This window comes from Macaca nemestrina, chromosome 15 (genome assembly GCF_043159975.1).
Source record: "Macaca nemestrina isolate mMacNem1 chromosome 15, mMacNem.hap1, whole genome shotgun sequence".
NCBI lineage: Eukaryota > Metazoa > Chordata > Mammalia > Primates > Cercopithecidae > Macaca > Macaca nemestrina.
Genome location: NC_092139.1, coordinates 67,854,854 through 67,879,558, shown reverse-complemented (window position 1 = coordinate 67,879,558; position 24,705 = coordinate 67,854,854). Strand labels below are relative to the sequence as shown.

General features: G+C 58.7%; 1 protein-coding gene and 1 pseudogene across 1 annotated transcript; both read right to left on the bottom strand.

Annotated features, from left to right (window-relative positions):
• Positions 1–1,523: 1,523 nt before the first annotated feature.
• LOC139358920 (serine protease 27-like) lies at positions 1,524–9,491 on the bottom strand (annotated as a pseudogene).
• Positions 9,492–14,253: 4,762 nt separating this feature from the next.
• On the bottom strand, positions 14,254–20,844 carry LOC139358919 (serine protease 27-like). The gene is made up of 5 exons (XM_071080947.1): positions 20,799–20,844; positions 17,194–17,220; positions 16,414–16,576; positions 14,787–15,058; positions 14,254–14,420 (listed from the first exon to the last, which is right to left on the bottom strand). Exons 1-5 carry the CDS (start codon positions 20,842–20,844, stop codon positions 14,254–14,256), a joined length of 675 nt encoding a protein of 224 aa, XP_070937048.1.
• Between the last annotated feature and the right edge of the window lie 3,861 nt (positions 20,845–24,705).

The window sequence follows — 24,705 nt, the reverse complement described above, 5'->3', positions numbered from 1 at the left end:
ATGGGCCAACTGAGCCTGGGGATGAAGGCTGCCGCCTGCTCTGCCTGCCTCCCTGGGAGCCACAGAACGTGCACAGTCCTGTGCCAGGCTCTCCCTCGAGTTCCTCCTGGAGCTGGCAGGGGCCCTGCTGCCGCCCACCTGGCAGATGGCTCAGAGCCCTGCTTGGTGGCAGCGTGCAAAGTCTGAGCTGCACCCCCGCCCCAGGGTGGAAAAGCGACCTGTGGCAACCTGGACTGGTCCCTTCCTAGCGTCCTTCTCACAGCGTGCTTCGTGGGAGCTGTTAATTGCATGGAATAGACCTGTTTTCCCTTCTTAACCCCTAGTCTCTGCAGAGAGTGTTTTCTGCTCCCCTCCCATGGGCATCCGCCTGTTGACATCCTGGGTCTGGGATCTCAGCACAAAGCAGGGGCTGCCCTCCTGAGACCATCTAACCTGTAGCCTCCCCCTGACCATGGGGGCATGGGACTCCTTGCACAGCCCAGAGCAGGGTGCAGGTTCACTGGGGGCTCTCCAAGGCTGCGAGGCCTGGCCAGTCCCTGCTCGGCTAGGACCACCCAGTGCTGCTGCTCCCCGGGCCTGTCTCTCCCTCTGCCTGGGCTTTGTGCATCTGCTCCACCATGGGGCTGTGCACACAGGCCCCCTAGACCTGCCCGCCCACCCCTGGGCTAGATGAGTGCAAGAAATGGCCCATGGGGACCACTGGGCAGCCCTTGGGGAGGTGGGTTGGGCCCAGCGGGGAATTCCTTCTGTTTTGCTCCCCATGGTGTCCCCAGGGCTGGTCCCCAGCAGCTGCTTGCTGAGTGGGTGTTGGTTTGATTCCTCGGTGAATACCCCGGGCCTGTGTGCATGTGCACAGGTGTGTGTGGGTGTGATGTACTCGTGCGCATGTCCAGCCTAACCCCCTTGCCACCCCCTTGCCACCACGTGCTGCTCTGGACTCCGGCATGGGGGTGGAGACTGAAGAATGGGGCAGAGGAAGAGGAGCCAAGGGTCAAGGGGAGACACCAGGACACGGAGACAAAGGGTGCCAGGAGCAGGAAAGCACAGGTGTGGGCACCCACCCGAGGGGACAACTGTCACCACTCCTGCTGAAGTGGTTAAGAGAAGTTGGGTGGCACCAAGACATGGGCAGCCAGAAGTGCAGGCTTGGGAGGCTGAGGTGCTCCTGCCCAGCCAGCCCCTCCATGCCCTCCTCTCCCCCAGGCACGGCTCCTGCATGGCCCTGAGGGCCTTTCCACATGTGTCTGTCGCTGTCCGCAGTGTCCACCCTGGGGCGGCCTTCGAGGTGAGGGAAAAGAGGAACAGGTGGCAGCAGGGGGCCTCCTGTGCGAGGCGCCTGACAGGGGTCCCATGCTCTGGTGCCGCCCTCCCCTCAGACACCAGCTGCAGCTCCCTTCCGCTGATTCAAAGATGACCAGAGCCCTCCACATCTCCCGCCTGGGCCTTGTTCTGCAACTCACAGCTCCTCACCAGCTGGGGTCGCCCAAGGATCCCCACGTGGGCAGCTGGCACACAGGCTGGGTTTTTATTGGAGGAAACATAAATAAAATAACGGTATTTGAGAGGGGAGGAAGGAGCACTATTTACAAATGAGTCTGGTGGGGCTCAGAGGTGCAACAGCAGCGCTGGGAGAACCAGCAGGATGGTGTGGGCAGCCAGGCTGGGTGCAGAGCTCTGCTCAAGGGGCTCCTGGCCCCGAGGGTCTGGCTTCTGGCCGCCCGACCTCGCTGGCTGGAACTGCAGTGTGGGGATGACCTGATGGATCCAGTTGTGGTGGGCGGTGACACGGATGTAGACACCTGGGCGGTTCTGCTGGGCGCAGCCTTCACCCCAGCTGATCACCCCGGCCTGCAGCCATGACTGACCCACGAGGCACACCAGAGGGCCGCCCGAGTCGCCCTGTGGGGGATGCAGAGGCACTGTCAGCCCACCTTGAGTTCCCGGAGACTCAGTTGCAGCCGCACAGGAGGCATGTAGCTCCACACTGGACTCCTCTCCATCCCAGAGCCTCCATGCCTGGCTCCCCCTCTCCTGCCAGTTGATTGACTAGAGTGCCTACTTTTTTAGTGTCCCCAGATCAACTAGGGGGTGTGTGCGTTGAAAATGCAGTTTCCAGGCTGGGCGCGGTGGCTCAAGCCTGTAATCCCAGCACTTTGGGAGGCCGAGACGGGCGGATCACAAGGTCAGGAGATCGAGACCAGCCTGGCTAATACGGTGAAACCCCGTCTCTACTAAAAAAAAATACAAAAAACTAGCCGGGCGAGGTGGCGGGCGCCTGTAGTCCCAGCTACTCGGGAGGCTGAGGCAGGAGAATGGCGTAGACCCGGGAGGCGGAGCTTGCAGTGAGCTGAGATGCGGCCACTGCACTCCAGCCTGGGCGACAGAGCGAGACTCTGTCTCAAAAAAAAAAGAAAATGCAGTTTCCTGTGCCCCACCCCAGAACCACTGACTCCTGGGATGGGGTCCAGGAATCTGCTTTTTCTTTTTTGAGACAGAGTCTCACTGTCGCCCAGGCTGGAGTGCAGTGGCGCGATCTCTGCTCACTTCAAGCTCCGCCTCCCAGGTTCATGCCATTCTCCTGCCTCAGCCTCCCAAGTAGCTGGGAGTACAGGCACCCACCACCACGCCTGGCTAATTTTTTGTATTTTTAGTAGAGACGGTTTCACCGTGTTAGCCAGGATGGTCTTGATCTCCTGACCTCGTGATCCGCCTGCTGCAGCCTCCCAAAGTGCTGGGATTACAGGCATGAGCCACCGCGCCCAGCCCGGAATCTGCTTTTTCGAAGCAAGCTGCTCAGCTGGTGGAATGCACAGCCCATGGAGCAGGGCATGATCCCACCCTGCCCTGGGCCCGGAGGCGGGGACTGAGTCCCCGTGGACACCACATTGCTCCCACCTTTCAGGCGTCCTTCTTGCCCTCCTCAAAGCCGGCGCACAGCATGTCATTCTTGATGGTTTTAGGTTGATAGCCAAATTCGGCGTCTTTGCTGTAGAGCAGGTTGCACTTGGGCGTGTCAATGATGGGCACAGCGAGTTTCTGCAGGATCCGCGGGTTGGGCAGGCGGTCTGGGGAGGGTCAGAACGGCCCGGGGCTCAACAGACTTCCTCATCAAGAACCCACGGCCTCGGGAACCACCACTCCTTCCTGCCTGCCCTTTCCTCATGTTTAGACTATCTCTGGCCTAGGGCACTGTGGGGCAGACATCCTCCCTCCTTCCAGGCAGCAGGCTGGGCCCTTTCTGTCCCCGTCTCCCTTCACCCCCTCTTCCTTCTGGGTCTGCTGCTGCTCCCCTCAGCCCCACCTATGTGAACAGAGACCGGGTGTGTGTATTAATACAGCAACAGGAAGACTGTGGGTTCAGAGTGGCCCCCAAGCCGCCCTGGGCCTTCTTGAGGCACATCCCTCATTATTTCCTAGCCGTGTTTCCTTACCTTGTTCACTGGAGCTGCCCCAGCCAGTGACCCAGCAGTTCATGCCCGTCTCAAAGATCACCGAGGGGTCGGGCAGGCGCACGGGGAGGATGTAATTGGTGAAGGACACTGGTTCCTCCAGCTCCACGAGGGCCACGTCGGCACTGGAGGCCATGCCCTCGTACAGGGGGTTGCTCTCCACCCGCCTCACCCGGGCATACACAGCGTGCGGCCCTGGCTGCACTAGCTGCCTTGCCCCCAGCAGGACCTGGTACAGGGACATCTCAGAGGTGCTGGCGGGAGAAGCAGAGAGGCCGTGTGAGGCTGCCCCTCATGTGGGGACAGGCCCAGGAGGGGCTGGGGCTCCTTCTCTGGCCACCATCGTGCCCCACACCTCTCTCTGCATGCTGTCTTTGAGAGCCATCTCTAGGACAGCCAGGTGTAGCAGTGATGCATGTTTACATTGAAGCCAGACCGCCCTCCTCAGATTTCCACCTCCACCCCTGGCCGCTGTGTGACCTTGGGGAAGTCACCTAACAAGTTCTCTGTGACGCAGCTTTCGCATCTGTGCTATGGGGACAGCCACAGTGCCTACCCGAAAGGCTGGCTGGGAGAGAACTACCCTCCAGGTGCAGCAGGGCCAGCACCACCTGTGGGCCTCTGGCAGGTGACCTGCCCTCTCTCAGCCCAAGTTTCTGATTTTTTTTTTCCCCTTAGAGACAGAGTTCTCATTCTGTCACCCAGGCTGCAGAGCAGTGACACAATTGTCGCTCATTGCAGCCTCCAACCCCTGGGTTCAAGCCATCCTCCCACCTCAGCTTCCTGAGTACTTGGGACCACAGGCACCACTGCACCTGGGTATTTTTTTTTTTTTAAGTAGTACAGATAGGGTCTTGCTATGTTGCCCAGGCTGGTCTTGAACTCCTGGGTTCAACTAATCTGCCTGCCTTGGCCTCCCAAAGTGCTGGGATTATGGGCATGAGCCACCGTGCCTGGCCATGAGTATCTGAATTTAAGATGTGGGTTTTTTGTCATGATACTCTTTTAAAGATCAAGAAGAAAAAAGAAAAAAGAAAAAGATGTGGGGTTTAAAATAATTAGAGCTGTGGTGGTGAGGTGTGAGGTGAGGAACTTGAGACACACAGAAGGTGTGGGGCCAGGTGGTTCATACACGGCAGAGGGCTGGGTGGCCTGGCCTCTGCTCAGGGCTTTCTGGGGTGGCTCATGTGGGTGAGGGGAGGAAGGGCCATTCTGTCTGGTCCTTGGGCTTTGTGAGCAGAGTTCCTCCTGGGAAGAGTGTCGTGGAGCTGAGGTGTATGCGGGATGGGGAAAGGACAGGACAGGCCGGTGTGCAGAACCTGCCGGCGGCTTCCGCAGGGACCCACAGGGAGTGGGTGGAGGGGATGGAGGGGGTTGGAGGCCGTGCGAGGCGCCTCCCGCGGGCGGGAGCAGCGGTTGCAGTTGGAAGTTAGCCCTGGGGTTGGACCTAAGGGAAGCATCTGGCTGGAAAGGAGGCGGGGCTGGACCAGGAGCCCCCAGGGAGGTCACCCGCAGGACTTGGCGCGGCGGGCGCTGTCCGCGGTGCTGAACCGGCCGCGCGCGGGGCGCTGTCAGCGCTGCGGGCGGGGGCAGGGGCGGGCGGACTCACTTGGGGAAGCAGTGCGCGGCCGTCAGGACCCACCGCTCCGCGATGAGGCTGCCCCCGCAGAAGTGGCTTCCGTTGCGCTGGATGCTGACTTGCCAGGGCCACTCGCCCTCCTGCGCGTCCTGCCCGCCCACCATTCGGTTCAGCATCCTGGTGTGCCCACAGGCTGGGGGAGCATGGGGTGTGGGTGGGGGCGCTCACTGGGGCTGGTTCCATGGCCGAGGCTCAGCCCTCAGCCTCACACTCCAGTCCTCGGCCCTCCTGCCCCTGACCTGCCCGAAGACCTTGGGGAAGTGCGAGGCCTGAGCTTCTGGGCAGCCTGGGATACAGGCAGACCCTCCCTAGTTGCCCCCTGAGTCTGGCTCTCCATGCGGGGAAGGGCAACCTAACAGCTGCCTCGTGGGGGCCACAGAGACACTGAGATAACCCGGGAAGGGTCTTGTCCTAGGGCCTGACCCAAACAGGCACCTGGAAGGATGGAACGGGTGTCATGCCCTCTGCAAGGGAGCCACCCAGAGGGGGCCGGTCACTTTTCAGGGTGATCCTCAGACCCCGCCACCCTTGTCCTGCGCTGCGCCTCAATGCTCTGTGCTGGCCATCCTGCTCCCATGTGGACCTTCCTCCTCCTCTCCTTTCTGGGCTCCAGTTCCACGCAGCCCCCACTTTCCCCTCCTCTGGAATTCTCCAGTGCCCTTTGCGTTCCAAATTCCCTCTCGGTGTGAGTGTCCCTGTTTCAGTCCAGCCGGCTCCTGTCCCTCCCACCCCAGGGCCTTGGGTGCTTACCTGTTGCTGCCTTGGCCACCTGAGACCCTGGAAGTGAGGAGAGGGTGATCAGCCAGGCCAGGTGCAGCCTGGCCTACCCTCCCCAACCATGCAGCCCCTCTCCACTGACCCTCCCCTGCTCCGGAGGACTCCAGAAGGACAGTCCACAGAGGGACCTCACAGGAGAGCCCAAGGGCCTGCAGTTTCCCCCCAGGGCTGGCTCTGCCATATGCTCAGGCCCAGGCCCATGGGCCAGAGCTTATCTGCAAGGGTGGATGCTCCTTGCCACATGGGGAGCCGGTCAGGAGGTGCCAGTGAAGGGATCCCCAGGCTAGATGTCCCCTTCTCATCCTGGCAAGGGTTCTCTCTCTCCACACTCCCCACCCATCCTTGTCTGGAAGTTTCTGGGGAGGGTCCAGCCTTCAGCCCTGACACTGTGGGGTTGGCCTTTTCTCCTGGAACAGCTTGGAGCAGAAGAGGCCCAGGAACTGTCTCTGCATTTGAGCTGCCCAGGCTCTCTCACAGTCTGCTCCAGAATGGGCAGGTCTTCTTCCCCAAGTCTGACTTTGGTCCTGAGGCTGAGGCCTGAGCCCCACAGGCTTCTCCCTGGCCTCAGGGGGGTAGAGAAGGTACAGTGGTCTGCATTGGCCACCAGAGATCAGCCTTGTCAAGATTCCAGAGTCCCAAGAGCTGACCCCTCTCCCAGGCATGCAGCAGGCTCTGCAGGCGAGACCCAGGACCCCCTGCTGGACTGTGCAAGGGGGACTTTGGGGCGGATACGGTGAGGGGCCAGGAAGAGAAGTAAGGTATGGGATCGTTCAGGGGAACCAAGGATGGGACATTGCCTCCCACACCGAGGACACAAAGGACCTCTTGCTGGGCCTTTAACCAAACACTGGAGCCTCTACCCCAGCTTGGAGACCCCAGTCAGGACCACAGTGTACAGCCCCAGGGGTAGCAAAGCCTGGAACTGCCTGGCCTTGAGTCCTCTCACCACCCCTGCACTCCGTGCGTCTGCTTCTGTGGGGGCAGATTTGCCCGTAGCTGGGCGGGGGGTTAGAACAGGCACCTCCCCACATCTCGGCCCTCAGCTTCCCCTTAACCTCCAGTGCCTTCTGGGACCCAGCCTGGCTGCTGTGGACCATGTCTTCGCTCCGCCTGGAAAAGATAACCAGTTCCCTGAAGTCAAGGGGCTGTGGGGACAGGAAGTGGCCATGGAGTGCTCAAGCACCCCGAGGGTTTTTACGGCATCCTCTTCCTTCCTGTCTGGCTCACAGTCTGGGGGGCACCTTCCCCAACACCATTGGTGGGCAGAGACACCCCTGGGGGGTGCTGGACAATAAGGCAGCAAGCTGCGAGGGGGCAGCTGTGGATGGGCAGGAGGAGGAGGTAGAGAAGGTGCAGGGCAGGCAAAGGGGTCCCCTGCAGATGCGGGGTCAGGAGCAACGGGAAATGGAGAGTCTGCCCTGGATGCTCTGCTCATTAATTTGTGCTAATTAGGTGCCCTTTTAAAATGCAAACACCCCCAGGAGGGTTATTCCCTGACCCCCCCCCCAACCCCGACCCCTTGCTCCTTCCAAGCCTGAGGATCCTGCTTGCAGAAGAGCGCATACTGTCAGGCCTTCTCACCCTCTGGGAGTCTGCAGAAGCTGTGTCTCTATGCTCCCGGCCTGAGCACTGCCCCCTCCAGCGATGCCTCCTCCCCGTGCAGATCCTTCCTTCCTGAAGTAACCCTGTACTTCTCATTTAGGCAGAGTCTTCTGGCCTGTGAGTGCTTGCTCCCCTCACCCCACAATCTGGATGCCCTTCCCCTAGTCTCTGTAAATCCTAGTCTTCTTTTTTTTTTTTTTTTTTTTTTTTGAGACAAAGTCTCACTGTGTCACCCAGGCTGGAGTACAGTGGCACAATCTCAGCTCACTGAAAGCTCCGCCTCCCGGGTTCATGCCATTCTCCTGCCTCAGTCTCCCAAGTAGCTGGGACTACAGGTGCCCACCACCGCGCCCAGCTAATTTTTTGTATTTTTTAGTAGAGACGGGGTTTCACCATGGTCTCGATCTCCTGACCTCGGCCTCCCAAAGTGCTGGGATTACAGGCGTGAGCCACGGCGCCCAGCCAAGTCCTAGTCTTGATCTAGAGATCAAGGCCCAACTGAATGCTGCCTCCTCCAGGAAGCCTTCCTTGCTGCTTGCATTGTCTATCTTGGAAGCCCCATACTCTCTCTCTAGCTCTCTGTCCTTCTGATGGGAGCTCTGCCTACAACACCCTGGAGCCAGAATCAAGTCTTATCTTAGCCCAGGAGCTCCAAGAAGGCAAAGGCTGCGTCTGGGGGACCTGAGCTCAGGAAATGTGTGGAGAGACACAAGTGTGGCTGTGGGGGCTGATCGGAAATGGGTGATGTGGAGAGCTGAGCCCTCCAGGGTGGGCGCCTTGTGGGGGCTGGAAGCAACAGACAGGGGTGCCGGGGATGTCGGGAGCATTGTTTGGGGCCTGGGCCTGTGATTCGCTGGTAGCTGGTGGGGATGGTGAAGCCTAGGACTCTAGTGGGTGCCAGCCAAAGACCTGGTGGGGGTGCCACCCTGGGGCTGGGGGTGAGGACGCATCCAGGAGTCCAGCCTCTGGTCATAGCTGTTGGTGAACCAACTGCTAAACTCATTGCCCAAGAGTTTTGGCAATGACCTTGGTTCCTCACCCCGCTCAGGGGCAGTCACTGCCTTCCACCTTCTGTGCAGATGGCTCGCTCAGAAGGCACCATCATCCTTGTGCTGGGAGGCTGGGGGGGATGGGGTGGGGGAGGCCGGGCCAGAGGGGCCACTCTGGTGCCCTCCTGCCCGGGAGAACTAGGAAGCCAGGAGTCCTGGCTAAGCTGCAGCCTGGGATGACCCGACCCAGCCCCGGGAGGTGACTTGAGGACAGGGAAGTGTGGTGGCTGCCGGGCTGGCCAGGCTAGCCCAGGAATGTGAGAGGGTTTCCCTGACAGAGAGTGTCCTGACCTGCAGGGAGGACCTGGCAGGTGGGGCCCCCTGGTTGGCACCTGCTATCCCTGACCCAGGACTGGGAGACGGCACAGTGGCGCATTGCCAGTTCCTCTGTCAGCAGGGGATAGGGCCCTCTGCCACCTGCACCCCCTGCCCCCAGCTCTCTATTGAGCCCGCAGCCAGCCTGCTGGGGCTTCCAGGCACAGGCAGCAGCCCTGGCTCGGCCACCCTCCCACCCCAAGAATGATGGTCCAGGCACTTGGAGCCTGAGTTCACATCCTGCACATAGGAGGCTTCTGTCCTCACCTAGAGAATGGGGGGAGAGGCTGGAGAGAATGAAGTGGCAGGAAGCAGGGAGCCTGGCCAGAACTGGCACACCAGAGCCCACGGAGAGGCATGGGAGGAGGCCTTGCCCAGTTATGGCAGTGGGGTCCTCTGCGGCCTGTGTGCACACCTCCCACCCTGCCCTCCCCACTTTGGGCTCCCCAGTTGACACATCTAGAGCCTTCCCACCTGCTCAGGGGCAGGAGGGATGGCCTGTCCCACAGCCCTGGCCTGTCCCAGGGAGTAGGGGGCTGAGCTGAAGCCTCAGGCAGTGCAGCGGGGCCTGTTGGGCGACTGCAGCTCCCCGACCCTGCACCTTTGTCACTCACCAAAACACAGCAGCAGCAGGAGCGGCACCGCAGCGGGACGCCTCATGTCCTCAGGCCTGGCTGGGGCACAGGGCTGGGGTCGGCGGTGGCAGAAGCGTTGAAGCAGGAGCGAGGTGCAGGCTCCATGAAATGGAGTTTTATGCTGGAGATGAGCACAGGCCCGGCTATGCTGCCCAACCCGATGGCCCGGCCTGTCCAGCTCCTCTCCTCAGGAAGGAAGCGCCCAGAGCCGACTCCTCTGTGACCTGGCCCTGAACCCTGAGACCCCCGGGCAGACCCCTCAAGTCAGCGCGGCGCGGGGTGCCGTTGGCCTTGGTTCCTGGACCCTGAACACCCAGCACACCCCAAGCTGACCGCGGTGCACGCGAAGTCCGTCCAGCTTCATTCATTATTATTATTTTATTTATTTTTTTAATTTTTTGAGGCGGAGTCTTGCTCTGTCGCCCAGGCTGGAGCGCAATCTCGGTTCACTGCAAGCTCCGCCTCCCGGGTTCAAGCCATTCTCCTGCCTCAGCTTCCAGAGTAGCTGGGACTAAAGTCACCCGCCAACATGCCCGGCTAATTTTTTGTATTTTAGTAGAGACGGGGTTTCACCATGTTGGCCAGGCTGGTCGCGATCTCCTGACATCGTGATCGGTCCTCAGCCTTCCAAAGTGCTGGGATTACAGGGATGAGCCACCGCGCCCGGCCTCATTCAGTATTTTATTGAGCGCCGACGGAACACAGTGGGGCTAGGCAGCGCTGGTGGGAAAGTCAGGGACAGGGGTGTTTGTGGGGCCAAGGGCAGGGGAGGCGATGGGACATGGGGCGGGGTCCGGGGTTGGCCCCAGCGACCCTCCTCCCGGGACACCAGGCCCCAGAAGTCCCCCAGGCGCGCGTCAGCCCGGCCCAGGTGGCCGACACTGGCTCCGGCTGCCGTCCCTCGGGTGGGACGGGTGCTTCCCGGCACCAGGCGGGGCGGAAGCGGCTCCGGGAAGGCCGGGCCGTGGTGACAGTCTCGGTGTTGCCGCCTGGCTGTGGGCGCGGCGCCGCGGCGTAAGAGACTCGGGGAGGAAGTTATTTGGGGCACGGAGCTGACGTCAGAGCCAGAGTGGGGCCGGGCCGCGGGGTCGGGGGCGCCGGGCCTCAGTTTCCCCGCCGGCGCCGGGGGTGTACTCGTGGGCGGGGCGGGGCCCGGGCGGCTCCGGGCGGGGCTAGGGGGTGAGGGCGTTCCCGCCTCAGCCTTGTCCGCGCGCGTCGTGGTGCTGCCCTCTGGTGGGCGCGGGGCGCGGCGCAGACGTCCGCGGCGCGGGCGGGGCTCTCCCAGCCTCCTGGTCGCGGCTCCGGCTCCCTGAGCAGCCCTCCCTAGCCCTGCCCTCCCACCTCTCCGCCTCCACCGCCCCCTCCCACCCTCCCCGCCCCTCCCGCTCTAGTCCCTGGAGTTCCCGGGTCGGGGGTGGGAGGCGGGCTGGGCAGTCCCTGGGGGGCTGGAGGGAACGAGGGAACGAGGGAGGGCGGAGTGGGAAGAGGAGACTCCAAACGTATTCATTCATTTATTCATTCATTCAGTCAATCATTTCTGAACGGATTTGAGCCCAATACCGTCCCAGGTTTGGGGAATACAGACGTGACTCAAACAGACCTCACCTCACAGTGTGAGGGAGAGGACAGGACATCATTTAGCAGATAATCTCTAATTATAAACCGCGATGGGCCAGGTGCAGTGGCTCACACCTGTAATCCCAACACTTTGGGAGGCCAAGGCAGACGGATCACCTGAGGTCAGGAGTTCGAGACCAGCCTGGCCAACATGGTGAAAGACAAAATACCCCATCTCTACTAAAATACAAAATTAGCCGGACATGGTGGTGGGCGCCTGTGATCCTAGCTACTCAGGAGACTGAGGCAGGAGAATCACTTGAACCCGGGAGGCGGAGATGGTAGGGACACAAGATTACACCACTGCACTCCAGCCTGGGAGACAGTGAGACCACGTCTCAAAAAAAAAAAATTAATAATAATAATTATTATTATTATAAACCACAGAAAGTGTTTCAAAGTGTCTGGGTGACCACATTTCTCCAGCACCCGATGGTCGGGTCACTGGTGGGCTCTCAGAGGCAGTCTTAGAGCCTCTCAGGTAACTACTTCCTCTTGGCACCTTTCTCTGTGTTCCTTGGTGTCTGCTCCCTAACCCTCCTTTTAAGCCCATTCTTCTAAGGGTGGCTCCGCCTTAAATTCAAGCAAGTTGGCCGGGCACGGTGGCTCAAGCCTGTAATCCCAGCACTTTGGGAGGCCGAGGTGGGTGGATCACGAGGTCAGGAGATCGAGACCATCCTGGCTAACACGGTGAAACCCCGTCTCTACTAAAAATACAAAAAAAAAAAAAAAACCTAGCCGGGCGTGGTGGCGGGCGCCTGTAGTCCCAGCTACTCGGAGGCTGAGGCGGGAGAATGGCGTGAACCCGGGAGGTGGAGCCTGCAGTGAGCCGAGATCGGGCCACTGCACTCCAGCCTGGGCCACACAGCGAGACTCCTCTCAAAAAAAAAAAAAAAATTCAAGCAAGTGACAAAAGTCAAGAGGACGACAGGGAAAGCTGGGCTCTTGAGGAACAAGGCACAGCCACGCCGGCGATTAGAGAATCAGGAACCCAGACTCGCCTCCATGTCCCTGTGCCTGGAGCCCACGGACCCAAGGCTGAGAACAGGCCCCTTCCTCACAGCAACCACCCAACAAATGAAGAGGGCGTTAAAATCCAGAAAGATTTTTATGGTTTTTTGTTTGTTTGTTTGTTTGTTTTTGAGACAGAATCTCACTCTGTTGCCCAGGCTGGAGTGCAGTGGCACAATCTCGGCTCACTGCAACCTCTGCCTCCCAGGTTCAAGCGTTCCTCCTGTCTCAGCCCCTCTAGTAGCTGGGATTGCAGGCACATGCCACCACGGCCAGCTAATTTTTGTATTTTTAGTAGAGACAGAGTTTCGCCATATTGGCCAGGCTGGTCTCGAACTCCCGACCTCAGGTGATCCACCCGCCTCAGCCTCCCAAAGTGCTGGGATTATAGGCGTGAGCCACCGTGCCCAGCCTGTTTCCACCTTTTGGCTTTTGTGAATAATGATGCTTGAACTTGGGTGTACAGATATCTGTTTTAGACACTGCTTTCAATTCTTTTGTGAATATACCCAGAAGTGGAATTGCTGGATCAAATGGGAATTCTCCATTTAATTTTTTGAGGAATAGGCAAAATGTTTCCCAAATTTTTAAGAGAAAATTAATGACTAAATATTGAAGATAATCCAACTTCTAAAAATGCCCTTAATTATTATTATTATTATTATTATTATTAATTTTGGAGACACAGTCTTGCTCTCTCACTCAGGCTGGAGTGCAGTGGTGTGATCTTGGCTCACTCCATCCTCTGTCTCCCAGGGTCAAACAATTCTCCTGCCTCAGCCTCCTGAGTACCTGGGATTACAGGTGCCCACCACTACACCTAGCTAATTTTTGTAATTTTAGTAGAGCCAGGGTTTCACCATATTTCCCAGGCTGGTCTCAAACTCCTAACTTCATGTAATCTGCCTGCATTGGCCTCTCAAAGTGAGATTACAGGCATGAGCCACTGCACCTGGCCAGCGGCCCTTAGTTATTAATATTCAAGTCCATTCTTTTTTTTTTTTTTTTTTTTTGAGACGGAGTCTCACTCTGTCGCCCAGGTTGGAGTGCAGTGGCCGGATCTCAGCTCACTGCAAGTTCTGCCTCCTGGGTTTACATCATTCTCCTGCCTCAGCCTCCCAAGTAGCTGGGACTACAGGGGCCCGCCACCATGCCTGGCTAATTTTTGTATTTTTAGTAGAGACAGGGTTTCACCGTGTTGTTCAGGCTGGTCTTGAACTCCTGACCCCAGGCGATCCACCGCCTCGGCCTCCAAAAGTGCTGGGATTACAGGCATGAGTCACCACGCCTGGTGGTTTTTTTTGTTTGTTTTGTTTTGTTTTGTTTCTTTAAGTTATAGTATGTTCGTTTTTTGTTTTTTGTTTTTTGTTGAGATGGAGTCTTGCTCTGTTGCCCAGGCTGGAGTGCAGTGGCATGATCTTGGCTCATTGCAGGCTCTGCCTCCCGGTTCACGCCATTCTCCTGCCTCAGCCTCCCGAGTAGCTGGGACTACAGGCGCCCGCCACCATGCCCAGCTAATTTTTTTGCATTTTTTTAGTAGAGACGGGGTTTCACCGTGTTGCCCAGATTGGTCTTGAACTCCTGACCTCAGGTGATCCACCAGCCTCAGCTTCCCAAAGTGCTAGGATTGCAGGCGTGAGCCACCGCGCCGGCCTCTACCTTTTTTTTTTTTAAATATAATGTATTTAATTGTAGGCTTATAAAATTTATTTATTTATTTATTTATTTATTTATTTATTTATTTTTTGAGACGGAGTCTCGCTGTGTCTCCCAGGCTGGAGTGCAGTGGCGTGATCTCGGCTCACTGCAAGCTCCGCCTCCCGGGTTCACGCCATTCTCCTGCCTCAGCCTCCCAAGTAGCTGGGAGTACAGGCACCCACCACCACGCCTGGCTAATTTTTTGTATTTTTAGTAGAGACGGTTTCACCGTGTTAGCCAGGATGGTCTTGATCTCCTGACCTCGTGATCCGCCTGCTGCAGCCTCCCAAAGTGCTGGGATTACAGGCATGAGCCACCGCGCCCAGCCCGGAATCTGCTTTTTCGAAGCAAGCTGCTCAGCTGGTGGAATGCACAGCCCATGGAGCAGGGCATGATCCCACCCTGCCCTGGGCCCGGAGGCGGGGACTGAGTCCCCGTGGACACCACATTGCTCCCACCTTTCAGGCGTCCTTCTTGCCCTCCTCAAAGCCGGCGCACAGCATGTCATTCTTGATGGTTTTAGGTTGATAGCCAAATTCGGCGTCTTTGCTGTAGAGCAGGTTGCACTTGGGCGTGTCAATGATGGGCACAGCGAGTTTCTGCAGGATCCGCGGGTTGGGCAGGCGGTCTGGGGAGGGTCAGAACGGCCCGGGGCTCAACAGACTTCCTCATCAAGAACCCACGGCCTCGGGAACCACCACTCCTTCCTGCCTGCCCTTTCCTCATGTTTAGACTATCTCTGGCCTAGGGCACTGTGGGGCAGACATCCTCCCTCCTTCCAGGCAGCAGGCTGGGCCCTTTCTGTCCCCGTCTCCCTTCACCCCCTCTTCCTTCTGGGTCTGCTGCTGCTCCCCTCAGCCCCACCTATGTGAACAGAGACCGGGTGTGTGTATTAATACAGCAACAGGAAGACTGTGGGTTCAGAGTGGCCCCCAAGCCGCCCTGGGCCTTCTTGAGGCACATCCCTCATTATTTCCTAGCCGTGTTTCCTTACCTTGTTCACTGGAGCTGCCCCAGCCAGTGACCCAGCAGTTCATGCCCGTCTCAAAGATCACCGAGGGGTCGGGCAGGCGCACGGGGAGGATGTAATTGGTGAAGGACACTGGTTCCTCCAGCTCCACGAGGGCCACGTCGGCACTGGAGGCCATGCCCTCGTACAGGGGGTTGCTCTCCACCCGCCTCACCCGGGCATACACAGCGTGCGGCCCTGGCTGCACTAGCTGCCTTGCCCCCAGCAGGACCTGGTACAGGGACATCTCAGAGGTGCTGGCGGGAGAAGCAGAGAGGCCGTGTGAGGCTGCCCCTCATGTGGGGACAGGCCCAGGAGGGGCTGGGGCTCCTTCTCTGGCCACCATCGTGCCCCACACCTCTCTCTGCATGCTGTCTTTGAGAGCCATCTCTAGGACAGCCAGGTGTAGCAGTGATGCATGTTTACATTGAAGCCAGACCGCCCTCCTCAGATTTCCACCTCCACCCCTGGCCGCTGTGTGACCTTGGGGAAGTCACCTAACAAGTTCTCTGTGACGCAGCTTTCGCATCTGTGCTATGGGGACAGCCACAGTGCCTACCCGAAAGGCTGGCTGGGAGAGAACTACCCTCCAGGTGCAGCAGGGCCAGCACCACCTGTGGGCCTCTGGCAGGTGACCTGCCCTCTCTCAGCCCAAGTTTCTGATTTTTTTTTTCCCCTTAGAGACAGAGTTCTCATTCTGTCACCCAGGCTGCAGAGCAGTGACACAATTGTCGCTCATTGCAGCCTCCAACCCCTGGGTTCAAGCCATCCTCCCACCTCAGCTTCCTGAGTACTTGGGACCACAGGCACCACTGCACCTGGGTATTTTTTTTTTTTTAAGTAGTACAGATAGGGTCTTGCTATGTTGCCCAGGCTGGTCTTGAACTCCTGGGTTCAACTAATCTGCCTGCCTTGGCCTCCCAAAGTGCTGGGATTATGGGCATGAGCCACCGTGCCTGGCCATGAGTATCTGAATTTAAGATGTGGGTTTTTTGTCATGATACTCTTTTAAAGATCAAGAAGAAAAAAGAAAAAAGAAAAAGATGTGGGGTTTAAAATAATTAGAGCTGTGGTGGTGAGGTGTGAGGTGAGGAACTTGAGACACACAGAAGGTGTGGGGCCAGGTGGTTCATACACGGCAGAGGGCTGGGTGGCCTGGCCTCTGCTCAGGGCTTTCTGGGGTGGCTCATGTGGGTGAGGGGAGGAAGGGCCATTCTGTCTGGTCCTTGGGCTTTGTGAGCAGAGTTCCTCCTGGGAAGAGTGTCGTGGAGCTGAGGTGTATGCGGGATGGGGAAAGGACAGGACAGGCCGGTGTGCAGAACCTGCCGGCGGCTTCCGCAGGGACCCACAGGGAGTGGGTGGAGGGGATGGAGGGGGTTGGAGGCCGTGCGAGGCGCCTCCCGCGGGCGGGAGCAGCGGTTGCAGTTGGAAGTTAGCCCTGGGGTTGGACCTAAGGGAAGCATCTGGCTGGAAAGGAGGCGGGGCTGGACCAGGAGCCCCCAGGGAGGTCACCCGCAGGACTTGGCGCGGCGGGCGCTGTCCGCGGTGCTGAACCGGCCGCGCGCGGGGCGCTGTCAGCGCTGCGGGCGGGGGCAGGGGCGGGCGGACTCACTTGGGGAAGCAGTGCGCGGCCGTCAGGACCCACCGCTCCGCGATGAGGCTGCCCCCGCAGAAGTGGCTTCCGTTGCGCTGGATGCTGACTTGCCAGGGCCACTCGCCCTCCTGCGCGTCCTGCCCGCCCACCATTCGGTTCAGCATCCTGGTGTGCCCACAGGCTGGGGGAGCATGGGGTGTGGGTGGGGGCGCTCACTGGGGCTGGTTCCATGGCCGAGGCTCAGCCCTCAGCCTCACACTCCAGTCCTCGGCCCTCCTGCCCCTGACCTGCCCGAAGACCTTGGGGAAGTGCGAGGCCTGAGCTTCTGGGCAGCCTGGGATACAGGCAGACCCTCCCTAGTTGCCCCCTGAGTCTGGCTCTCCATGCGGGGAAGGGCAACCTAACAGCTGCCTCGTGGGGGCCACAGAGACACTGAGATAACCCGGGAAGGGTCTTGTCCTAGGGCCTGACCCAAACAGGCACCTGGAAGGATGGAACGGGTGTCATGCCCTCTGCAAGGGAGCCACCCAGAGGGGGCCGGTCACTTTTCAGGGTGATCCTCAGACCCCGCCACCCTTGTCCTGCGCTGCGCCTCAATGCTCTGTGCTGGCCATCCTGCTCCCATGTGGACCTTCCTCCTCCTCTCCTTTCTGGGCTCCAGTTCCACGCAGCCCCCACTTTCCCCTCCTCTGGAATTCTCCAGTGCCCTTTGCGTTCCAAATTCCCTCTCGGTGTGAGTGTCCCTGTTTCAGTCCAGCCGGCTCCTGTCCCTCCCACCCCAGGGCCTTGGGTGCTTACCTGTTGCTGCCTTGGCCACCTGAGACCCTGGAAGTGAGGAGAGGGTGATCAGCCAGGCCAGGTGCAGCCTGGCCTACCCTCCCCAACCATGCAGCCCCTCTCCACTGACCCTCCCCTGCTCCGGAGGACTCCAGAAGGACAGTCCACAGAGGGACCTCACAGGAGAGCCCAAGGGCCTGCAGTTTCCCCCCAGGGCTGGCTCTGCCATATGCTCAGGCCCAGGCCCATGGGCCAGAGCTTATCTGCAAGGGTGGATGCTCCTTGCCACATGGGGAGCCGGTCAGGAGGTGCCAGTGAAGGGATCCCCAGGCTAGATGTCCCCTTCTCATCCTGGCAAGGGTTCTCTCTCTCCACACTCCCCACCCATCCTTGTCTGGAAGTTTCTGGGGAGGGTCCAGCCTTCAGCCCTGACACTGTGGGGTTGGCCTTTTCTCCTGGAACAGCTTGGAGCAGAAGAGGCCCAGGAACTGTCTCTGCATTTGAGCTGCCCAGGCTCTCTCACAGTCTGCTCCAGAATGGGCAGGTCTTCTTCCCCAAGTCTGACTTTGGTCCTGAGGCTGAGGCCTGAGCCCCACAGGCTTCTCCCTGGCCTCAGGGGGGTAGAGAAGGTACAGTGGTCTGCATTGGCCACCAGAGATCAGCCTTGTCAAGATTCCAGAGTCCCAAGAGCTGACCCCTCTCCCAGGCATGCAGCAGGCTCTGCAGGCGAGACCCAGGACCCCCTGCTGGACTGTGCAAGGGGGACTTTGGGGCGGATACGGTGAGGGGCCAGGAAGAGAAGTAAGGTATGGGATCGTTCAGGGGAACCAAGGATGGGACATTGCCTCCCACACCGAGGACACAAAGGACCTCTTGCTGGGCCTTTAACCAAACACTGGAGCCTCTACCCCAGCTTGGAGACCCCAGTCAGGACCACAGTGTACAGCCCCAGGGGTAGCAAAGCCTGGAACTGCCTGGCCTTGAGTCCTCTCACCACCCCTGCACTCCGTGCGTCTGCTTCTGTGGGGGCAGATTTGCCCGTAGCTGGGCGGGGGGTTAGAACAGGCACCTCCCCACATCTCGGCCCTCAGCTTCCCCTTAACCTCCAGTGCCTTCTGGGACCCAGCCTGGCTGCTGTGGACCATGTCTTCGCTCCGCCTGGAAAAGATAACCAGTTCCCTGAAGTCAAGGGGCTGTGGGGACAGGAAGTGGCCATGGAGTGCTCAAGCACCCCGAGGGTTTTTACGGCATCCTCTTCCTTCCTGTCTGGCTCACAGTCTGGGGGGCACCTTCCCCAACACCATTGGTGGGCAGAGACACCCCTGGGGGGTGCTGGACAATAAGGCAGCAAGCTGCGAGGGGGCAGCTGTGGATGGGCAGGAGGAGGAGGTAGAGAAGGTGCAGGGCAGGCAAAGGGGTCCCCTGCAGATGCGGGGTCAGGAGCAACGGGAAATGGAGAGTCTGCCCTGGATGCTCTGCTCATTAATTTGTGCTAATTAGGTGCCCTTTTAAAATGCAAACACCCCCAGGAGGGTTATTCCCTGACCCCCCCCCAACCCCGACCCCTTGCTCCTTCCAAGCCTGAGGATCCTGCTTGCAGAAGAGCGCATACTGTCAGGCCTTCTCACCCTCTGGGAGTCTGCAGAAGCTGTGTCTCTATGCTCCCGGCCTGAGCACTGCCCCCTCCAGCGATGCCTCCTCCCCGTGCAGATCCTTCCTTCCTGAAGTAACCCTGTACTTCTCATTTAGGCAGAGTCTTCTGGCCTGTGAGTGCTTGCTCCCCTCACCCCACAATCTGGATGCCCTTCCCCTAGTCTCTGTAAATCCTAGTCTTCTTTTTTTTTTTTTTTTTTTTTTTGAGACAAAGTCTCACTGTGTCACCCAGGCTGGAGTACAGTGGCACAATCTCAGCTCACTGAAAGCTCCGCCTCCCGGGTTCATGCCATTCTCCTGCCTCAGTCTCCCAAGTAGCTGGGACTACAGGTGCCCACCACCGCGCCCAGCTAATTTTTTGTATTTTTTAGTAGAGACGGGGTTTCACCATGGTCTCGATCTCCTGACCTCGGCCTCCCAAAGTGCTGGGATTACAGGCGTGAGCCACGGCGCCCAGCCAAGTCCTAGTCTTGATCTAGAGATCAAGGCCCAACTGAATGCTGCCTCCTCCAGGAAGCCTTCCTTGCTGCTTGCATTGTCTATCTTGGAAGCCCCATACTCTCTCTCTAGCTCTCTGTCCTTCTGATGGGAGCTCTGCCTACAACACCCTGGAGCCAGAATCAAGTCTTATCTTAGCCCAGGAGCTCCAAGAAGGCAAAGGCTGCGTCTGGGGGACCTGAGCTCAGGAAATGTGTGGAGAGACACAAGTGTGGCTGTGGGGGCTGATCGGAAATGGGTGATGTGGAGAGCTGAGCCCTCCAGGGTGGGCGCCTTGTGGGGGCTGGAAGCAACAGACAGGGGTGCCGGGGATGTCGGGAGCATTGTTTGGGGCCTGGGCCTGTGATTCGCTGGTAGCTGGTGGGGATGGTGAAGCCTAGGACTCTAGTGGGTGCCAGCCAAAGACCTGGTGGGGGTGCCACCCTGGGGCTGGGGGTGAGGACGCATCCAGGAGTCCAGCCTCTGGTCATAGCTGTTGGTGAACCAACTGCTAAACTCATTGCCCAAGAGTTTTGGCAATGACCTTGGTTCCTCACCCCGCTCAGGGGCAGTCACTGCCTTCCACCTTCTGTGCAGATGGCTCGCTCAGAAGGCACCATCATCCTTGTGCTGGGAGGCTGGGGGGGATGGGGTGGGGGAGGCCGGGCCAGAGGGGCCACTCTGGTGCCCTCCTGCCCGGGAGAACTAGGAAGCCAGGAGTCCTGGCTAAGCTGCAGCCTGGGATGACCCGACCCAGCCCCGGGAGGTGACTTGAGGACAGGGAAGTGTGGTGGCTGCCGGGCTGGCCAGGCTAGCCCAGGAATGTGAGAGGGTTTCCCTGACAGAGAGTGTCCTGACCTGCAGGGAGGACCTGGCAGATGGGGGCCCCTGGTTGGCACCTGCTATCCCTGACCCAGGACTGGGAGACGGCACAGTGGCGCATTGCCAGTTCCTCTGTCAGCAGGGGATAGGGCCCTCTGCCACCTGCACCCCCTGCCCCCAGCTCTCTATTGAGCCCGCAGCCAGCCTGCTGGGGCTTCCAGGCACAGGCAGCAGCCCTGGCTCGGCCACCCTCCCACCCCAAGAATGATGGTCCAGGCACTTGGAGCCTGAGTTCACATCCTGCACATAGGAGGCTTCTGTCCTCACCTAGAGAATGGGGGGAGAGGCTGGAGAGAATGAAGTGGCAGGAAGCAGGGAGCCTGGCCAGAACTGGCACACCAGAGCCCACGGAGAGGCATGGGAGGAGGCCTTGCCCAGTTATGGCAGTGGGGTCCTCTGCGGCCTGTGTGCACACCTCCCACCCTGCCCTCCCCACTTTGGGCTCCCCAGTTGACACATCTAGAGCCTTCCCACCTGCTCAGGGGCAGGAGGGATGGCCTGTCCCACAGCCCTGGCCTGTCCCAGGGAGTAGGGGGCTGAGCTGAAGCCTCAGGCAGTGCAGCGGGGCCTGTTGGGCGACTGCAGCTCCCCGACCCTGCACCTTTGTCACTCACCAAAACACAGCAGCAGCAGGAGCGGCACCGCAGCGGGACGCCTCATGTCCTCAGGCCTGGCTGGGGCACAGGGCTGGGGTCGGCGGTGGCAGAAGCGTTGAAGCAGGAGCGAGGTGCAGGCTCCATGAAATGGAGTTTTATGCTGGAGATGAGCACAGGCCCGGCTATGCTGCCCAACCCGATGGCCCGGCCTGTCCAGCTCCTCTCCTCAGGAAGGAAGCGCCCAGAGCCGACTCCTCTGTGACCTGGCCCTGAACCCTGAGACCCCCGGGCAGACCCCTCAAGTCAGCGCGGCGCGGGGTGCCGTTGGCCTTGGTTCCTGGACCCTGAACACCCAGCACACCCCAAGCTGACCGCGGTGCACGCGAAGTCCGTCCAGCTTCATTCATTATTATTATTTTATTTATTTTTTTAATTTTTTGAGGCGGAGTCTTGCTCTGTCGCCCAGGCTGGAGCGCAATCTCGGTTCACTGCAAGCTCCGCCTCCCGGGTTCAAGCCATTCTCCTGCCTCAGCTTCCAGAGTAGCTGGGACTAAAGTCACCCGCCAACATGCCCGGCTAATTTTTTGTATTTTAGTAGAGACGGGGTTTCACCATGTTGGCCAGGCTGGTCGCGATCTCCTGACATCGTGATCGGTCCTCAGCCTTCCAAAGTGCTGGGATTACAGGGATGAGCCACCGCGCCCGGCCTCATTCAGTATTTTATTGAGCGCCGACGGAACACAGTGGGGCTAGGCAGCGCTGGTGGGAAAGTCAGGGACAGGGGTGTTTGTGGGGCCAAGGGCAGGGGAGGCGATGGGACATGGGGCGGGGTCCGGGGTTGGCCCCAGCGACCCTCCTCCCGGGACACCAGGCCCCAGAAGTCCCCCAGGCGCGCGTCAGCCCGGCCCAGGTGGCCGACACTGGCTCCGGCTGCCGTCCCTCGGGTGGGACGGGTGCTTCCCGGCACCAGGCGGGGCGGAAGCGGCTCCGGGAAGGCCGGGCCGTGGTGACAGTCTCGGTGTTGCCGCCTGGCTGTGGGCGCGGCGCCGCGGCGTAAGAGACTCGGGGAGGAAGTTATTTGGGGCACGGAGCTGACGTCAGAGCCAGAGTGGGGCCGGGCCGCGGGGTCGGGGGCGCCGGGCCTCAGTTTCCCCGCCGGCGCCGGGGGTGTACTCGTGGGCGGGGCGGGGCCCGGGCGGCTCCGGGCGGGGCTAGGGGGTGAGGGCGTTCCCGCCTCAGCCTTGTCCGCGCGCGTCGTGGTGCTGCCCTCTGGTGGGCGCGGGGCGCGGCGCAGACGTCCGCGGCGCGGGCGGGGCTCTCCCAGCCTCCTGGTCGCGGCTCCGGCTCCCTGAGCAGCCCTCCCTAGCCCTGCCCTCCCACCTCTCCGCCTCCACCGCCCCCTCCCACCCTCCCCGCCCCTCCCGCTCTAGTCCCTGGAGTTCCCGGGTCGGGGGTGGGAGGCGGGCTGGGCAGTCCCTGGGGGGCTGGAGGGAACGAGGGAACGAGGGAGGGCGGAGTGGGAAGAGGAGACTCCAAACGTATTCATTCATTTATTCATTCATTCAGTCAATCATTTCTGAACGGATTTGAGCCCAATACCGTCCCAGGTTTGGGGAATACAGACGTGACTCAAACAGACCTCACCTCACAGTGTGAGGGAGAGGACAGGACATCATTTAGCAGATAATCTCTAATTATAAACCGCGATGGGCCAGGTGCAGTGGCTCACACCTGTAATCCCAACACTTTGGGAGGCCAAGGCAGACGGATCACCTGAGGTCAGGAGTTCGAGACCAGCCTGGCCAACATGGTGAAAGACAAAATACCCCATCTCTACTAAAATACAAAATTAGCCGGACATGGTGGTGGGCGCCTGTGATCCTAGCTACTCAGGAGACTGAGGCAGGAGAATCACTTGAACCCGGGAGGCGGAGATGGTAGGGACACAAGATTACACCACTGCACTCCAGCCTGGGAGACAGTGAGACCACGTCTCAAAAAAAAAAAATTAATAATAATAATTATTATTATTATAAACCACAGAAAGTGTTTCAAAGTGTCTGGGTGACCACATTTCTCCAGCACCCGATGGTCGGGTCACTGGTGGGCTCTCAGAGGCAGTCTTAGAGCCTCTCAGGTAACTACTTCCTCTTGGCACCTTTCTCTGTGTTCCTTGGTGTCTGCTCCCTAACCCTCCTTTTAAGCCCATTCTTCTAAGGGTGGCTCCGCCTTAAATTCAAGCAAGTTGGCCGGGCACGGTGGCTCAAGCCTGTAATCCCAGCACTTTGGGAGGCCGAGGTGGGTGGATCACGAGGTCAGGAGATCGAGACCATCCTGGCTAACACGGTGAAACCCCGTCTCTACTAAAAATACAAAAAAAAAAAAAAAAACCTAGCCGGGCGTGGTGGCGGGCGCCTGTAGTCCCAGCTACTCGGAGGCTGAGGCGGGAGAATGGCGTGAACCCGGGAGGTGGAGCCTGCAGTGAGCCGAGATCGGGCCACTGCACTCCAGCCTGGGCCACACAGCGAGACTCCTCTCAAAAAAAAAAAAAAAATTCAAGCAAGTGACAAAAGTCAAGAGGACGACAGGGAAAGCTGGGCTCTTGAGGAACAAGGCACAGCCACGCCGGCGATTAGAGAATCAGGAACCCAGACTCGCCTCCATGTCCCTGTGCCTGGAGCCCACGGACCCAAGGCTGAGAACAGGCCCCTTCCTCACAGCAACCACCCAACAAATGAAGAGGGCGTTAAAATCCAGAAAGATTTTTATGGTTTTTTGTTTGTTTGTTTGTTTGTTTTTGAGACAGAATCTCACTCTGTTGCCCAGGCTGGAGTGCAGTGGCACAATCTCGGCTCACTGCAACCTCTGCCTCCCAGGTTCAAGCGTTCCTCCTGTCTCAGCCCCTCTAGTAGCTGGGATTGCAGGCACATGCCACCACGGCCAGCTAATTTTTGTATTTTTAGTAGAGACAGAGTTTCGCCATATTGGCCAGGCTGGTCTCGAACTCCCGACCTCAGGTGATCCACCCGCCTCAGCCTCCCAAAGTGCTGGGATTATAGGCGTGAGCCACCGTGCCCAGCCTGTTTCCACCTTTTGGCTTTTGTGAATAATGATGCTTGAACTTGGGTGTACAGATATCTGTTTTAGACACTGCTTTCAATTCTTTTGTGAATATACCCAGAAGTGGAATTGCTGGATCAAATGGGAATTCTCCATTTAATTTTTTGAGGAATAGGCAAAATGTTTCCCAAATTTTTAAGAGAAAATTAATGACTAAATATTGAAGATAATCCAACTTCTAAAAATGCCCTTAATTATTATTATTATTATTATTATTAATTTTGGAGACACAGTCTTGCTCTCTCACTCAGGCTGGAGTGCAGTGGTGTGATCTTGGCTCACTCCATCCTCTGTCTCCCAGGGTCAAACAATTCTCCTGCCTCAGCCTCCTGAGTACCTGGGATTACAGGTGCCCACCACTACACCTAGCTAATTTTTGTAATTTTAGTAGAGCCAGGGTTTCACCATATTTCCCAGGCTGGTCTCAAACTCCTAACTTCATGTAATCTGCCTGCATTGGCCTCTCAAAGTGAGATTACAGGCATGAGCCACTGCACCTGGCCAGCGGCCCTTAGTTATTAATATTCAAGTCCATTCTTTTTTTTTTTTTTTTTTTTTGAGACGGAGTCTCACTCTGTCGCCCAGGTTGGAGTGCAGTGGCCGGATCTCAGCTCACTGCAAGTTCTGCCTCCTGGGTTTACATCATTCTCCTGCCTCAGCCTCCCAAGTAGCTGGGACTACAGGGGCCCGCCACCATGCCTGGCTAATTTTTGTATTTTTAGTAGAGACAGGGTTTCACCGTGTTGTTCAGGCTGGTCTTGAACTCCTGACCCCAGGCGATCCACCGCCTCGGCCTCCAAAAGTG

Coding starts and splice junctions, on each gene's coding strand:
- LOC139358919 (XM_071080947.1), bottom strand. CDS start 20,844: ATGAGGCGTCCCGCTGCGGTGCCGCTCCTGCTGCTGCTGTGTTTTG. Junction 17,221..20,798: donor CCTGCTGCTGCTGTGTTTTG/GTGAGTGACAAA, acceptor CCTCACTTCCAG/GGTCTCAGGTGGCCAAGGCA. Junction 15,059..16,413: donor GCCGCGCACTGCTTCCCCAA/GTGAGTCCGCCC, acceptor TTCTCCCGCCAG/CACCTCTGAGATGTCCCTGT.